Below are 18,808 nucleotides of genomic sequence, written 5' to 3'. Positions count from 1 at the left end.
TTCCCCAGGTCGTGCAAACTTCCCTGAGTGCTCGACGTCGTTTTTTGGTCAGAGAAGGCTAAGAAGATCTTCCTGTTAGAACTGACCGTCCTATGGGAGGATGGATGTGCTGAAGCAGAAGAGAGGAAAGCCACTAACGACCAGGATTTAGTCCAAGACTGGAAGAACAGAGGGTGGCATGCCTGGCTATTCCCAGTCAAAGTAGGATGCAAGGGGTTCCCTGCACAGTCTGTTTGGAACACACTGACGGTGTTTGGATTACCAGGAAGGCAGCCTTCATAGGTTGGGGGAGCCAGAGAAAGCCTCTTATGGAGTAGGAAGGAGCAGGGTAGCTGGGGACCAGGAGAAGATGAGCAGTGACTGGCTGTCATTGTTGACCAGCCGACCTAAAAGCATTGTGGTCCATGGTTAAAAAACCTGCTGATGGTTTGACACCATCTGATGACATCTTCTTATGGTTGGAAGCACTTTAGGATGTATATCATAAGTGTAATATATTATATCGCTTATATCAAAGCCAAGTGTTGTTAACTTCTTGTTAGTCATAACCATTGACTACAATTGGTAGTAACGCTAAGAAGGAGACTTATAAATTTACAGAAGTTAGGATGGTGGAGCCATTTGAGCCATTTCTAAACAACTGCAGATTCCAAGGCTTACTTCCACAGTCCAAAAAAGAGCACTGGCCAAGCATGTGTAACATGAGTGTTAATGTTTATCTGTCTCTATGTGTTAACCCTTTGACAGACTGGCAGTCTGTCCAGGTTGTACTCTGCCTTTTGCCCCATGACAGCTGATGATAGATAGTACAGTACTATTGAAAATAGAATACTGAGCTCTAGGTTATATCTAACCTTCTCATTATGTTAGCTATGATACATCACTTCTGGAGCAGTGGCGAGAGCATAAATAAGCATAATCTCAGGTAATCAAAACAGGAAATTGATTAACATTTTACCACATTTTAAAGTGGTGTAGATTTGCTTCTATCTATCCCCTATAAAGAATGTGGATTCTAGCAGTCTCTAATCAGGATAGAACTGGTAATAAACGACTAAGATTTTTTTTTTAAAAAAAAAAGTTTATTTACTTTTTCCCTTAGCAATGTGGCGAGCATCAGAAATCGCCAATGGTGTCGCCCAGTTCTTCACCTGTCAGCCAACACAGAAAAGCCCATGGGGGAAACTCCAGCCAATGTGTCCAGCACCTCAGCCTCCCACCTGTCCCACCACGACGTGACCTTATCAACAAAGGTGCCATTCGCTCCCCATCTGCCAGTCCCACCTGCTCCCCCAAGGTCAGTCACAGTTCAGCATACTGCCACTATGAAACCCCTCATACGTTCACCTGGCACACAAGTGTTTAAGTTTATTTACACAGTTTTTACACTGTTGTTTACTGATCAGCAGAGAATGTACATGACAATCCACAAATTACTCTAAGTGCCCCAAATGCTGCTAATTAAATCCACTTGATTCACTCACTGATCATGATTATCAACTGTTACCATCTCTATAAAAGTAGCAGTCTTGAGTATTAAGGTATGTGTTATGACAATGCTATGGAGACCCAGAGTTTACTGACAGTACAATTTGAAAAAAAAAAACTGAACAAATATGGCTTATTTGGAAAGTTGCTCTCTAAAAAGAACATGTTAGCATAGCTTAGGTTTTTTTTTAAAAAAAAGTTCATCTGAACAAGCCACAAGATTTCTGGAGCAGTATCCTTTGGACAGCAAAAACCAAAGTGGAGATGTTTTGCCATAATCTACAGTGCTATGTCTGATCAAAAGCAAACACTGCATATTGGCAAACACACCTCATTCCAGCTGTCAAGCACGGTAGCTTGAGTCAGTCCTATGAAAAGGAATATTTTTGTAACCTATGAGGAGTTCAGGGCTGGATGTAATTTTAATTATAATGGTCTGTATAATTCTTTAATAGTCTTTGCCACATTGTTGCTGCTATCTCTCCTTGGTTATCGTTTGAAAAAATGACACTTTAATATCTTAGTATGTGTATGGACAACAAAGATTTAAGAAACACTTCATTTATAGAGTGAAATATGATGAAACCTTTGGACTTATGTCTTCTTTACAACCCTCACATAATTAATGATAAATTTAAAACAAAAATTCACAAATTATTAGCATATTCAGAACATTTTATTAAATATTAGAGACAGATTGCTGTGTACATCTCGTTACTCTCCAAATAACCTACAGTTACCGTATTTACATGGGTAAAAAATGTTTCTCAAGACTCGAGCCCCAAACCTTGAGTCTAAGTCTCAAGTCTGAAGGCTTTGGTTTTTGCAACTTAACTGTGACTCGAGTCTAAGTTGCGAGTGCAAGTGGCCATCTCTGGTTTGACACCCCTGTCTTGTGATTTGTTCAGATTCAGTTTTGCAATCCTAAACCATGTTCTTTTAAGTAGAAAAATGCTTTTTTCCTGGCAACCCTTTTAAACAAGTCATACTTGTTCAGTCTTTTGCAAACTGAACTTTAACATTTAACTAATAATAACTGAGTCCTGTAGAGTCTGACATGTGGCTCTTGGGTTTTCTGTATTTTCTCTGAGCATTTTACAGAGGTAAATTTATGGAGATTTTTACTGCTGGTAAGATTATGGCATTGTGTTAGCACACACCTGAAAGTGTGTATAGTTATCTGTCTCTCTGTGTTGGCCCTGCGATCTGTTCAGGGTGTACCCTTCCTGTTGCCCTATGGTAGCTGGGAGAGGCTCCAGTCTCCCCGTGAAGAGAATGGATGGACGACTAGATTAATTAAAAGAATTTAAAAAAATGTAAATCCAAGTATCAAATTAGTTGTCTCATTTTATTGAACAACTTTATCTTTCTACCCCTTTAGTCTTCACCAGGCAGATCTAGGAAGCAAGACAAGCCTCTTCCAGCCCCACCTCCTCCACAGAGGGACCCACCACCACCTCCTCCTCCCGAGCGTCCTCCTCCTGTCCCCCCTGAATCACACCACTCTTCGCTCCCCAGTTCCTCGTACATGTCCTCTTCTTCTACAGGCATGCTGTCAGAATTCCAAATTTCCTCTGAGAGTTGGTGCTCCAAAGACAGCCATTTGACAGATGCACACAAGACTGGAGGGGAACACCAACTCCTGCTGGGACCCACTGTGCCTTGTCACTTGAACAGAAGACCACTCAGTTGTCCATCTGCGGAATTTGCGAGGTTACATCAAAGGTTGGACGGGGCAGGAAATTCAGAGAGCTCCAAGGTAAAGATTACGTGTCTTTTAAATATTTAAAATGATAAGCCAGTACTGGACTGTGACTTTGTTTAGTCTCTTCATTCTGCCCCGTGAGGTTCGATGTGTCCAGAACTGTGGGATGGGTTTGTCATGGTTCTTTGACCCAATGTTTTGTTTGTGTGGACTTTTGAAGCTTGCTTATTATCACTGTTGTATTCTTAAAGACTGATTTATTTTTCTTAGTTTAGTTTCCGTGTGCTTATGAGTTTCTGATTATGTTTTACCTCGGGGATTCATGTTAGTTTGGATTTTTTAGTTTTCTTTAGCATTTCCCCTTTTGTCTTACCCTCTGTCCTTGTTTATTACCCTTCAGTGTCTCTTTCTCTCTCTATCTACAGTACATCTGTGTCACTTCGTCTCTCTCTCATCCCAGTCAGACCTCGGTGTTCTGTCTCCCTTACCTGTTCCCGTGTTCTTCTCTGTATTTTATCCTTTGCCTCCCCAGTTTGTTATGTGTTTCCATGTTTGTTTAGCCCTGTCTTAGTGTCAGGCTCGAGTGATTTTGTCTGAGTCTTAGTGTTTGAGCTCCTTCCTGTTTTCTTTTGGTAGTGCTTGTCTCATTTGTATTGTTTTCTGTTTTGCTTCCCCTATCTGGTTATGTCTGATTTGTTCCTGCTGTGTTCTCATGTGTTTCCACTCTCCTGATCTCCCCTCAGTGTTGTATTGTCACTGTTTTCCTCTGGCCTTTGTCAAAGCGTCTGTTCATCTACCCTCATGTTTCTTCAGGTTCCATGGGCTCTGTTGCTAGCATGTCACGGTTTAGTTTCTCTGTTTTAGTTCCCCATTCCGTTTTGTTTTTTTATTTTTGTACCATTCGACAATCAACCTTAATAAACGGCTCACCTCCAGTTAACTCCTTCCTGCCTCCCGGTGTTTGCATTTAGCTTCCCCGAGTCTGTACACCTTGGAGACCTTAACAGGATTACATGGCTCTGTAGCGGACCGCTGTGTTAAACGATGTAAATGTGAGCATTTCACTGAATTTGCAGCTAAAAAAAGAACTTCAATATATGTGTATTTTGGAGTGGTGTATAATAAAAAGTCTGACCATAATATGGTAATGCCATATTGATTTCAAGGCTTTCGTAACATGTTTTAGATCGAAAGGGAAATCATATCAAATACTGTATTATTAAATTATATTAATATTTAAAAATACAAATATAAAAGCTTTTTTTCACAAGCCAATAAAAATGTACATGGGCCATTTTACTCTAAGCCACTGACCTGAGGGTTGTTAGGTTGGACATTGAATTATTATTAATATTAATTAATTACTACAATGTCATAACGTCTGTTTTCAGCAGCACAACACTTGCCTCCTAATGTCAGAAAGCCTTCCAAGAAGAAAGATTATTTTTTATGCCTTAGTTTAGATTGTATATATATTATTTTATTTGACTTTGACCTTTAACTGTACTTTAGATTATTTATATATTTTTGCATTTAAAAAATGTTTTCTTTAAAAACTTAAATTTCAATTTGGCACGTACAAACAATCACAGCATTTAGTTGTTGTTTTTTGACAGATATTGTATGCAGCTAAACTTTAATACATTGCAATTTCTAAAATGGAAACCAATGGGTTAGGGTTAGGTTTCATTCTAAAAGACCAGTGTTTTTTCTCGTTTGAATATTTATTATTACTCGTTAATAAGACAAAAGTACTTCTTGCAAAATTACTCGGTTAATCAATGGAATAATTGATAGATTACTCTATACTAAAATAATAGGTAGCTGCAGCCCTAGGTTACTCTGACATTTGGTTAAATCTTTTCTTGAGGACTTGGGGATCAGGACTATCCAGCCTTCAGTTAGCCATTCCATTCCATTGGTAGCTGGTTCATTTGTGCTGCCGAGTGTAGTTAGCCGGTAGGCATGAATCATGTTAGGGCCTGATGCTGTCCAACTCTTCATGCTTGAGTCTCTGGATGTCTGTCACTGTGACGTCACTGGATCCTCCCTCCATAGGGAGGTTGCTATGGTTTGTTCTTAGATCCACTAGCCACTGAGTAGTGATGTTATGGGTTGCAAAGTCTCCTCCTCTCTCAGGCCAGCTCTTCAAAAACTCAACGCCTTCAACACACCAATTATTTTTGGAGCTTGAGGCCCAATCTCAGATGGTGGGGATGATGATATTCCTCTCTGACCTGACATCTTGGCCTCTCCCTTGCCATAGCATTTGTGTTGTAGCTCATCAGTCCCTAGTTGTGATTGCACTTGTTTGCTCTGGATGTCGGAACACTCAGCTACTATTAAAAAAAGAAAATTTTAAGCCTAATCTTTAAAATAACCAAGGGTGTCTATCCAAACTGGCAGCTGTTTTGACAGAAGAAGCAGATGAAAGCTGAAGGCTCTGCCTCCTATTCTCCTTTTAAATTCTCTGGGAACCCCAAGTAAGCCTGCAGTAGCTAGTAAAGAGTACTAGTGGGGTGATAAGGTACTGTACTGACTGTAAGGTCATGAACTAGTTTTTCAGCGTGTGTGTTTGAGAGATACATCAGGGATTCAATTACTTCTGATTTGATGCGTTCTTTTTCAGAGGAGCTACAGTGTCTAGAGTTGTACGCAGTGAAAAAGTAAAAATATTAACAAGATAATGAGGTAAAAAGTCTAAGAATTCAGACAGAAACTCTGAATAAGACCCAGGGTGGATGATAGATCAAAACCAATATTATTTGTTGATAAGTTTTCTAGCTAGGGTTGACAAGGGATCAGGCTTTTTAAATTAATTAAAAGTCTGTCTAGGACCTTGTGGTTGATTAATAAGCTGGAGTGGGAGATTGCTACTGAGTTGGCATGGCACCTCTGTTTTAAAAACCGTATTTGTTTCAATTTTGAAAATAAAGTTAATTAACTATTAGGAGCTATTGTTTCCTGTGTAAAAGTGGAAACGCTGACAACTGACATTCGACTTCTGTAATGCTGAAGAAATCAATAGATTAATGGGACAGCAGAGGCTTCTGAACTTGTCTTTGAATTCTCTGGTTTTAAAGATTTCTTCTGTCCTAGGGGGCACTGCTTTTACATTATTGCAAGTAATAATAATAATTCTCAAATAGTAATTCATCTTTCTCAGAACACTGTTTTTCAGTGATTGCAGGAAACATTATTTGAAAAAACAGTTTTTACCCTATAGCAATAAAATGCTGATGGGGTAAGCAACACATGATTTTGACATTTATGCTACAGGTGAATCTACTAAAAATCTCTGAGGATTTTGAATCAAGGTCTATTTTGGGAATGATATAACTCAAGAAGGAAGTCACCTTGGATTTTCAAATTTATACCATAAATGTATCTACTTGCAATGGCAGCTGCCAATATTTTTATAAAAGGTTTTTTTTTTCATCATTAAGGATGGGTTCTTCTACGTGAAAGATATTTTGATTTATTTCTGATTGCCACATCACAGATACCACATCCATTTTCTCTTTTGTGTGTCTGTGCAGCCCTTCTGTAATGGCGAGCAAGTCAGTGATGAGTACGACATCGTTCCCTCACGGCAGTTGCCAACTCAGTCCAAACTTTGTAGTAGCCACAAGTGAGTATCACATCACACACACACAGGCATGCATGCACACAAGCTCGCCCGCGCACACATAAATATTTATCTAGCTGGCTCTAGCTGGATATGAACAAATATTCCCAGAAAATATCCTGGAAATTTCTGGTTAATCTGCATTTTTAGGTCAGTTTTAATGCTGCTCTAAAACTGTAGATTAACCAGCCTTTGACAAGGCTGTGTCTCAGATTTTGAGTCAAGATTGTGTGCTTTAAAAAAAATAGACCTCTTGGATACTCAGCTGTATCTGAGAAACTACATGACTTGTGTTTTACCTTAGTTTCAGCAAGTGAGCTTTACATGTATGGATTTGAAGTAGATAAAGTGCTTAAAGTGTAAAACACTGTATACATGGACAAATGGGACAACTGTAAAACGCCTTGAGTGGTCAGTAAGATTAAGAGTGCTCTAATACATGTATAAAAAAAAATCTCCCTACTCGCCACGTGGGCTGTTTTTATTCTTTAAGTTTGGGTCCTCTACCAGAAGCCTGGGATGTCTAGTGCAGTGTCTTTGCTGTTCCTATGACTAGGATATTGTTCTTGGCATCTGCTGGAACCACTCGCCCAGCTTGGGGGGGTCACTGCCCTGTAGGCAACTGCATGGACGACAGTTGCCTTCACCTTACACATCTTTTCTAGCTCCTCTTTCAGTCCTTGGTATGTTTCCAGCTTCTCATGTTCCTTCTTCCTTCTTGTTGTTACTCCTAGTATAGCTAAATCTGTTACTGCGACCTTTTTCCTCTGCTTGTCCATCATTACTACTTGAGTGAAAGCAAAGTAAGCAAAGATGATAAAGCAGCTGATGATGGCAGTTTTCAAGGGTGATCCACTTACCGACATGTCCTTTATGGAAGCTTTTGAGCCAGCCATTGAACAGAGAAATGATGCAGACAAGCTGTACTACTTGCAGCAAGCAGTACACTACAGGAGAACCACAAGATATCACAACTACTGCTTCAACTGACCAAACACACGCATCTACACATGTGCAATAGCAATAACACTAAGTGCAATACTCTTTTCTGACAATGTTGTATTTTGCTCAGTTGTGTATTTGAATTTGGATTTGAAAACGTGGCCGAGCAATTTTCAAAAGGTGTGGTGTGTTGTTTACTAGCATCACTATCAGAGCAGTACACATAGAGGTAGCAGACAGTCTTGACACCATCTCCTACATCAATGCTCTCAAATGGCTTATAAGCAGAAGAGGCCAAATTGAAATCATACGTTGTGATAATGGTACAAATTTTGTTGGTGCAGAAAAGGAGATATGTGAAAACCTGAATCAGGCACAGATTGAAAATCATATGCAGAGTTTTCTCTGGTCCCCTCCCCAGTCGGAACAGGAGTGACATGTTTAGCCGCATGTTCTTCTTAAACCTCTGGTGTCTGGGTGGTGTCCAAAAAAATTATGTGGGCTTTATAGATAATTGGGAAACTTTCTGGAGGAAACCTGGTCTTGTTAAGAGAGATGGCATCCATCCCATTTTGGATGGAGCAGCTCTTATTTCTAGGAATCTGGCCAAATTTATCAAACCCCCACAAACCTGACTATCCAGAGTTGGGAACAGGAACCAGAGTTGCAGTCTTACACGTCTCTCTGTAGCTTCTCTCCTCCTGTTATCTCCCCAAAACCCTATCCCCTTAGAGACTTTGTCAGCTCCCAAACAGACAAAAAAATCTAACTGAAAACCAGCAAAAAACGACTTAAACATAAAAGATCACAAAGAAAGAACAATACAGTATCCTCAACAGCACCAAAGAGTAAAACAGTGAAGTGTGGACTATTAAACATTTGGTCGCTCACTTCCAAGTCTCTGTTGGTACATAAGTTAATAATTGATCAATAAATCAATTTACTCTGTCTTACAGAAACCTGACAGGATGATTATGTTGGCTTAAATGAATCAACACCCCCCGAGTCATACTAACACTATCAGAATCCTCAAAGTGCAGGCTGAGGGGGCAGTGTGGCAGCAATTTTCCACAACAGCTTATTAATTAATCATCAACACAGACTTGTTACAAAGCTAAACATCAGGCTTTCAAATGAATTAAAACTTTGCCTTGCTCTTTAACACTGATCTGTCCAGGATTTCAGCACCTCTCGTTGACAGACATCACTATTCCTCCCCACTTCCTCTTACCACTCTGCAATGCTGTCCTATGCACCTGTATGAGCTGAAAGCCATCTAAAGTGATGAGTGAGTCTCATTCAGCCATGTCTCTGTGACGCACATGAGCCTACACTGCCAGTACTCCCAACTGTAGCTTCGCCAGTGTCTTTAGTGCTTCCATCGTATTAGGGAAAGATCTGAGATTTCCCGTAATAACAGATGGTATACATGGTTTGTGTCATGTTATCCGTTCCTGATGCTTTACTCAAGCTCTACAGTATCTCCTTGACTCTTACAGTGGCTAAAAGTATGGCTTCTCCTATGCAAAATAATTCTTTTTATTTTATGCAAAATAATTCTTTTTATTTTTCGTAGGAGAAGTAATGGTGCATGGAGCAGTGTTCTGCAATCACCTCCTCTGATGGGTTTTTGTCAGTGAGCTGGGGGATGTCGTGGAATTTTGTAAATAAAGTCTGCAACACGAAAAGAGCTGTGGTCAAGCTATTTATTACTGGGCAGGAGAGCCAACACACACATCAAACATCACAGTTCACAGTCATGCCAACTCTGCCCTTGGGATGTCTCAGCTCCTCTTTTATAACCCCTCCCCACACACAACTCTCTGTATCTTTTAGTTACAACAGGTTTCTGTCCCACGGACTGTGGCTGGGCAGAGAGCAACTTCCACTATCTTTTCCCAGGAAGCTCCTGGCACCGGTCATCTTGAGAGTTTGGTCCTTCTACGCCCTAACAGTTAGCAGATAACATACTGAAACATCGTTAGGCCTAGCTAAGCAGTTCTTTACAAGGTCATTGCTACATCTTAAGCAGGCAAAGGTTATATAAAAATCATACAGTAACATTCTAAACACATAAATCTAAATGTGATGATAAACTAGAATTTTCCATAACATCCAACCCTTTGATTATTTTATTTAATCATACAAGAATCACCAAAAGAAAAGTTGTTATTCAACACCAATAATATCAACAACATTGCATACTTAGAGAGGTTCACTATGTGCAGCATTCCAGTGTTATAGGTAAAATTTTATACTTAGTGGTCATGCTTACTCTCACTATCCTCTCTTCTACATCTGAGTCTGAAATTTGTATGCAAAATATAAGTAATTATATTCAGGAAAAACTTCCCAAGAATATCCAATTATACATGGAAATATATAGAAGCATTAGTTGTTCACCTGCGAAAAGAAAGAGCGTTAACTCTTTAGTTAAATTAATTTCTTCATTCATGATAAGCTGAAACATGTTTATCAAACCTCATCATAAAACCTATCATGCAATGTTTCCCATTTGTGATTGTTTCTGTAAAAGAATCATTATCATCAGTATTGTTAGGGATTAAGACACACATTCATCACCAAACATCACATACACACACTCCTTTGTGCTGTTCTATTTTGCTTTTTTTTTTTGTTAAACACTTTATTAAAGTATACAAATTACATATATATAAAATTTACATAAATATACAAATTACAATTACATATTACTCATTAAAGAAAAAGGAAAACAGAGGAAGAAAATCAAGCATCTGAGCCCACAACTCACTTATTATGTGTGCCTATGCCAAGAGGCACACATATTACTATTCGTCGGATTTATTATTATTATGTGTGCCTATGCCAAGAGGCACACATATTACTATTGCTCGGATTTATTATGTGTGCCTATGCCAAGAGGCACACATATTACTATTCGTCGGATTTATTATTATTATTATTATTATTATTATTATTCAGTTTCCGCCTGAAATTTTGCAGCGAATCTCGCCTCGCAGTTTTGAGACAAGCTTCATATATGTTACCTCATTTTGTGCGGCTGGATCAGGAATGGTGTGCTATGACTATTATAGTTTTTTAAATATTAATATTTTAGTGAAAATTTTCCCGCGCTTCTCTGCCAAACAGTTTTGACAATAGGGTTACATATGTTAGATCATTTTGTGTGGCTGGAGCTGGACTAGTATGGTATACACTTTTGGTGTTTATGACTTTTATAGTTTTTTAAATATTAATATTTTAGTGCAAATTTAGAAAGATTCTTCTTTTGGCGCCATAGAAACAGACTTCATTTGTGGTGTGTTGGCTCCATCTTTTGGTCCCACTGATACAAATTTCAAACTTCATTTGTGGTGTGTTGGCTCTCTCTAGTGGTATGCCGGGAGTAGTACGGCCTGTCTACCCTTATTTGGATTACCGTAATGATGACAATATCAACGGTGCGCACAGCGTCGCTGCTTTCAGGAGGCATTGGAATTTTTAAGGTTGCGCAAATCATTCAAAAGTTACGGTAATGCTTGGTGGAAAACTCAATATCCCACAATTCATAGCACGCCTCTGCTGAGTCAAACAATGGCGGCCATCACTTAGTTTTTATTTTCCTCTTAATACTGTTTCTAGGTCACAAAATAAACTTTTAAGATATTTTCAGGCGAGAATATAGGTGTGTAAACTTCAAATATCTGCTCGTTTTGTCAAAACATCCCATATTAGCGACAATGTTCTGACGATGTCGTTTCTGCTTGAGGCTAGCTGGCTAGTGTGGCTAGCGCGGCTTGCTAACAAGCTACAGCCGGCCTGGATGACAGTGAGAGCGGCTTACTCTGGTTTCACACCCGGTCCTTCGTAAAGTCTCGTGGTCACAGCTGGACTTATTTTTCGTTTATATGGACCGATGATTTATTTATTTATTCATTTTAGTAACGGTATAAACAGTGAAAGGTGGTGGATTGGCCAGATGTAAACTTCAAATATCTGCTCGTGTTACCAAGACATCCCATATTAGCTCTGATGGGTTCGGTGCCTGCAAAGAGCTAGACAGCTAGCTAGCTAACCGGAGTTGGCTGTCTTTTTGACTCAGGGTCATAGCTGGACTTATTTTTCGTTTTTATGAGCCGATGAGGGGTTTTTTTTAGTAACGGTACAAACAGTGAAAGGCGGTGGATTGTCCAGATGCTGGTCGATGTGGAAAAAATAACTGAGTTGTTTGGTGGTCGCTGACACGGAGCTACAACCGAGGGCAGCTATCCACCGGTGGGAGTCAGACAGAGCATGCAGGAAACGAGACATACGAGGCGGCGAGGCGACCGCCGATCGGCCGGTGGTAGATCGTGGATCAGGGAAACCGAAGGCAGGAGAAGCAGGCGGCTGCCGGTCAGAGCGTGAGGTGAACTGAATTTCAGGTAAGAAGTTATGAACTGCACTCTATTTGGGTCAGATATAAACCGAGTTTAGGTGTAGTTTATTTTGACGAGTTTCTATACAGCTGTGTGCGCGCTAAGTTACTGATGTTGAACTTTATGACAGCCTCCCCTGTCATTCTCTCGCCTGTTCAAACTTCAGTCATGAAACTGATCAATGATCGGCTTTTCTCTCTTGTTTGTTTATCGCGCTAAACAACAGCAGCACGTTTAAGCTTGATCAGCTGTTGTTAGAATTCATTTGATTTTAATTTCTAGTATCAGCTGATGTTTGCTGGAGCCACAGCTGTAGAAGCGGCTGGTGGAAACCAGGAGATGACCTTACCGAATCATCAGAGCTGAACTGGTGATGGAGAAACAGGTTTACCTTTTTTTTAGGTGACATGAATGAGTTGAAGGGAAGTTATGAACTGTTTCTGAGAGAAATAAACACCAAGCTCCTTTTTTATTTAGCTGACAGCTGGTAACTGTGCAGGGGCGGATTTAGCAAAGCTTTTGCCAGGGGGCCAGGTAGGGCATCTTACAACCAAAGTTTGTATGATAATACACAAGATTGGCTGTAGACCATTGTTAATCATTCAGAACACTGTGTAAAAATAACAAAAAACAAAAAGTGAATGCAAAAGTGCATAAATATTTATTTTACGTGATTGATGTGTGTGGCGGGGCGTGGTCTGCAGTGCCGCTGCAGGGGAGGTGGACCCACCTGAGCGGCATCTGCAATCACGCCTCTCTGGCGTAGTCTGTGCTCTCTCGGCTGTTTTTTGGGTGTGTGTCGGGCTGTGAGTTGAAAAGCTACAGCCGGCTGTGTGGGTACACCAACCATGTGTGAAAAGTGGTCCATAACGTAATGCTTCAAAGCGTGTTCATGCAAACATTGTCGGGTCTGCCGTGGTACAATGGGACTTCTGCTCATGAAACTATGTGCACAGCGTCTGCAAATCGGGGCTGTACAAAGTCACTTCATCTTTACCCAAAACTGTAAGCTGTCATCTGTGAGGCGCGAGCGGTGTTTGTTTTTACCATAGTTCATGGTGGAGAATGGCTGCTCTGCTGAGTTTTGCTCTCTGTAGCTGTATGAATGGCAAACTACACTGATTACCAGCGGCATAGGCACACTTAAAATTTCTTCTGAAATTTTCGCTTTCTAGTTGTGTGGATGCCCTCAAGGGCTTCCACACTATTGAGTTCCTGTTTCTCTTTATTCTTTATACTTTATTCTTCAAGTTGCTCCGTTTTTCGCCGCTTAACTACTTCCGCAGTTTTTGTGCTATTTTCTCAGTTCAAATTTCACAATATTCAGCTATTTGTGCTCATTTGTGCTATATCTTTTTGTACTTTTAACTATTATACTTTTTAAAATATTAAGCTTTTTATGCAATTTTTTGTCCCATTGGAATGAATGGGAAAGTTCTAAAATTCTTCCGAAATTCTGCTAAAACTTGCTTGTTTTTGAAACTTAACTACTTCCTCATACTTTCACCTAGAAACTCCATTCAAACTTTAAAATGTTCTCAGATTATTGGGCTATTCCTGTATGATTCAGCTTTTTCAGATCTTCTACCGTTTTAATTTTATACCTCTTTAAGTTTTCAGTTGCAAAATTGTGATTTTTCAGAAAATACATGCGTTGTTATGGTTGCTATGCAATTAACTCAGACTGTGCACTTGTCCTTTCTGAATTTTCTCTTCATGTCTGAACAACTTCTTGCTACTCGCTCAATTTCCACTCAACTTCCACAAATTATACATCAAAACGTAGGTATTTTTGCTGGCTTTCAGAAAATGTCACTATCATTCTTGTGGGACTTATAGATTTTTTGCAAATCTCCTCAGAGTAACACAAAGTTTGAAAACTCTCTATAGAAACTCAATGGAGAGTTTCTTCAAAATCAGCGCTGGAATTCTCTAATGAGAGGCATTTTCAAATCGTCATATCTCCTTAACGAAACAAAGTTGAGACATGACGCTTGTGCCAATATATCTTCAGACATCCCTGATGCTCACAATTCAAGAATTTTTTCCTCACCTATTACCGTTTGGCCATGAATTACACTTGTTTAAGGATAGGAAATTTGTCCCTCGCTCAGATTTCTTCAGATTTCAAACTCTGGAAATGAGGCACTTTTTTCTCTCGTCATATCTTTTTGATGGATTTCAACAGAGAACTGAAAATTCCCATGACTGTTCACCAAAGCCTGCTGTTTCTTACGGTGAAAGAATGATTTTGATGCTCCATATAGATTTAGAGTTACAAAACGTTGTTTGAGGGCAAGTCAAGGCAGTTTTGCTTTGCCTCTACTCAGTTACAGTGTATTACAAGTCATATATCTTCAATAATTTATATCTTATCTCTGAATTATGAAGACCTGCAGATTCCCCCATCTCTTCTGAACAAAATGGTGTCAGAATGAGCGTTCTAGCCCCTACGGTTAAGAAATTATGGCCATTTGTTCGAGGGGAATCCTGAATGTGAGAAATACACTGAAGAAAACTCATACCTCTCTCTGTGTCTGTGTGTGTAAGGGCTGATTACAGCAGGTGCAGCTAATTTAGCTGACCTAGATATACCAAGCCCAGACTCTTAACAGCCACTGCTCCCTTTAGGCTCTGTGTATGTGTATGTTTGTGTGTCTGTATCAATATTTCTCCCATGTTAAAGTATTACTCCTTCATAATAGTATTTCTGTTGAATCAAAGTGGAGCAGTTTTTACAGTCATCTTATTGTTGAGCCATAAATTACGTTTGTTTGGGGGGTGGAAATCTGTCCTCCTCTCACTTTTCAAATTCTGAAAATTAAGCCGTTTCTTCTCTCGTCATATCTCCGCGACGGAGGTACAAACAGCAATGAAAATCGCAGTCAAAGTACACCAAAGTCCGAGTCTGATTCACCCAGTACAAGAATGATGCTTCTATCCCACCTAGTTTTTGAGTTACACGACGTTTTGTAACTCCAAAAATCGGCGTTTTACGCCTCTCACCGCGATCTAAATCTGACAGTTCATGTCCCCGTTTTCCAAGCTGCAGCTCTGTTTTCCAAGCTGCAGCTCTGTTTCCCAGTGGCGCACTTGGTAATGACGCCGGTCGGCACCCCACAGATCACCGGTTTAATTCCACCTTGGTCAACATTTTTCCCCCCCTACAAATTAATACACTATCAAAGACAAGTAAGTCATATTGTTCATTTATTACAATTCTGCAAAGTTTTATGATTTTAGCAGCATTTCTAATGGAAATCTGTCCTTCTCTCAGTCGTCAAACTCTGGAAATGAAGCCGTTTCTTCTCTCGTCATATCTCCGCCACGGAGGTACAAAGAGCTATGAAAATCGCAGTCAAAATACACCAAAGTCCGCTGATTCACCCAGTACAAGAATTATGCTGCTAGCCCTCCTAGTTTTTGAGTTACACAACGTTTTGTAACTCCAAAAAACGGCGCGCTTCGCCTCTCACCGCGATCTATTTCTGATTGCTGATCTCTTTGTTTTTCAGCCGCCCGCCCCCTTTCCAGGTGGCGCAATCAGTAATGACACGGCTCTGCAGCTCAAAGGTCGTGGGTTCAATCCCACCTTGGTCAACATTTTTTTTCACTACAAATTTATACACTATCACAGACCTGTAATTTATATTGCTAATTTTTTTTTCACTACAAATGAGTAGTGCAAAAACATACTATGTCTGCAACATCACAGTATATCTGTTATGTCACAGTATTTCTGCCAATCCACGGAGGCTGACTGTTACCAAGTGCATCAGTGTACATAGGTCATCTCTTGTGTTGGAGTGCCCTCTTGTGGCGCCTTTTGGGTAGTGCCTTAGTAAATATGAACACTGCAAAGAAGTGGTATCAGACTGGTTTGTAGTGGAGGAATTTGTTGCCAGTTTCTTTCATCTTTAATCCGTATTCATGTTGTAATGTAGTAACTTTTTTGGCACAAATACCACAATATGGCAGAAATACTATGTTTTGGCACACATACTTGGATTTGGTATACTTTAGCTTCTTCACCCCTTTTCAGCAAAATTTTCATTTTTTTTCAGCACAAATTCCAGCTTTTTTTGGCTGTTTTCAGAAAAAAGAACTCTTTTCAGCAGAAACTCTGCTGATTCACCTCTTTTCAGCGCAACGTTCTGCTTCTTTGCCTCTTTTCTGCAGAAATTCTGGTGATTCACCTCTTTTCTGCAAAATTTTCATCCTTTTCGCCTCTTATCAGCACAATTCTCAACAGATTTTCCTAATTTCAGCAGAATTGTCAGTCTGTCCACCTCTTCTTTGCTGTAATTTCATAGTATTTGAACGAAATCCTAGTATTCGTGTTAAAACATACCATGTCTGCAAAATCACAGTATATCTGTTATGTTATAGTATTACTACTAAGGCATAGTATTTCTACCAAATCATAGTATTCCTTCAAAATCATAGTATTACTGCAATTTCATAGTATTTGAGCGAAATCGTAGTATTCGTGCAAAAACATACTATGTCTGCAAAATCACATTATATCTGCTATGTTATAGTATTACTACTAAGGCATAGTATTTCTACCAAATCATAGTATTCCTTCAAAATCATAGTATTACTGCAATTTCATAGTATTTGAGCGAAATCGTAGTATTCGTGCAAAAACATACTATGTCTGCAAAATCACATTATATCTGCTATGTTATAGTATTACTACTAAGGCATAGTATTTCTACCAAATCATAGTATTTTTGCAGAAACATTGTACTTCTGGTAAATCATAGTATTTCTACTAAATAATAGTATTTCTGCCAAATCATAGTATTTGTTTCAAAGCATAGCATTCGAACCAAATCATACAATCATAGTATTTGTGCCAAAACATTGTACAAATACAAAGTCATAATATTTCTTCTAAATCATAGTATTATTGCCAAATCATCGTATTTGTACCCAAACATATCAGTTCAACTTATTTAACTCTTCTCAACGGCCCAACACCTCTTCTTCACCCCGTTTCAGCAGAATTGTGAGTTTTTTCACCCCTTTTCAGCACAAATCCCAGCTTTTTCAGGTGTTTTCAACAGAAATCTCTTTTTTAGCAGACATTCTGCTGATTCACCTGTTTCAGTGCAACGTTCTACTTCTTTACCTCTTTTCAGTAGAAATTCTGTTGATTCACCTATTTTAAGCAGAATTTTCAGCCTTTCACCTCTTATCAATACAAATCTCAGTATCTTCTGCTCATTTCAGAAGGAACCTTTTAACCTCTTTTCAGTACAAATTTGAACTTCTGTACCCCTTTTAAGCAGAATTTGGCCTTTTCACCTCTTTTCAGCAAAAGATTCTGCTTCTTCACTTGTTTTCAGCATAATTTTACAGTTTCTTTACTGCCATACAATCTTTGCAGCTTTTCAACTTTTTCAGTCATTTTCAGCAGACAGCTTCAGCGTTCCGGCATCCACACAGCATTTTCGCAGGAAATGCAAATTTTTTCTAGTTGTGTGGATGCCCTAAAAGGGCTTCCACACTATTGAGTTCCTGTTTCTCTTTATTGTGTGGATGCCCTCAAAGGCATCCACACTATTGAGTTCCTGTTTCTCTTTATTCTTTATTATTCTAGTTGCTTCCGTACGTTTTTTGCCGTGGAACTACTCCCTCAGTTTTCAGCCGATTTTCTCAGTTCAAACTCTAAACTGTTCTGCTATTTCTGCTAATGATAGCTATGACTTTTGGTGTTTATTACTATTATACTTTTTAAAATATTACACTTTTTTCCTTTAATTTGTCCCATTGAAATGAATGGAAAACTTCCACAACTCTGCTAAAACTTGCTTGGTTTTGAAACTTAACTACTTCCTCATACTTTCACCTAGAAACTCCATTCAAACTTTAAAATGTTCTCAAAGTATTGGGCTATTCCTGTGTGATTCAGCTTTTTCAGACCTTCTACCGTTTTAATCTTATCTCTCTTTAAGTTTTCAGTTGCAAAGTTGTGATTTTTCAGAAAATACATGCGTTGCTATGGTTGCTATGCAATTAACTCAGAGTGTGTGCTGGTCTGTTCTGAATTTTCTCTTCATGTCTGAACAACTTCTTGCTACTCGCTCAATTGTCACTCAACCCCCACAAATTATACATCAAAACGTAGGTATTTTTACTGGCTTTCAGACAATGTCACTATCTTTATTGTGAGATTTACCGTTCTTTCGCAATTTGCCTCGAAGTGACACAAGCTGTGTTAACTCCCCATTCAAAGTCTATGGGGAGGTTTTGAAATTCAGAGCTGAAATTCTGTAACGGGAGGCATTTTAAAATTGCCATATCTCCTTAATAAAGCAAAGTTAGGACATGAGGCTTGTGCCAATATATCTTCAGACACTGCTGACACTCACAGTGGAAGCAGTTTTTACAGTTATCTTACCGTTGAGCAATGAATTACGTTTGTTTAAGGGGTGGAAATCTGTCCTCCTCTCAGTTTTCAAACTCGGAAAATGAAGCCGTTTCTTCTCTCGTCATATCTCCGCGACGGAGGTACAAAGAGCTATGAAAATCGCAGTCAAAATACACCAAAGTCCGCTGATTCACCCAGTATAAGAATTATGCTGCTAGCCCTCCTAGTTTTTGAGTTACACGACGTTTTGTAACTCCAAAAAACGG

General features: G+C 39.3%; 1 protein-coding gene across 4 annotated transcripts in view; it reads left to right on the top strand.

Annotated features, from left to right (window-relative positions):
• cblb (Cbl proto-oncogene B, E3 ubiquitin protein ligase) overlaps window positions 1-18,808 on the top strand; it is a 125,552-nt gene that overhangs the window by 51,121 nt on the left and 55,623 nt on the right. For all 4 annotated transcript variants that reach the window (XM_063487874.1, XM_063487875.1, XM_063487873.1 and 1 more), the window contains 3 exons: window positions 1,103-1,297; window positions 2,870-3,247; window positions 6,733-6,824. In XM_063487874.1, the coding sequence (XP_063343944.1) occupies window positions 1,103-1,297; window positions 2,870-3,247; window positions 6,733-6,824 (665 nt within the window). The remainder of the gene's footprint in view (window positions 1-1,102; window positions 1,298-2,869; window positions 3,248-6,732; window positions 6,825-18,808) is intronic.

This window comes from Pelmatolapia mariae, linkage group LG10_11, assembly GCF_036321145.2.
Source record: "Pelmatolapia mariae isolate MD_Pm_ZW linkage group LG10_11, Pm_UMD_F_2, whole genome shotgun sequence".
NCBI classification, from domain to species: domain Eukaryota; kingdom Metazoa; phylum Chordata; class Actinopteri; order Cichliformes; family Cichlidae; genus Pelmatolapia; species Pelmatolapia mariae.
Note: the sequence above shows the minus strand (reverse complement) of the source record. Positions and strands in the feature narration are given on the sequence as shown.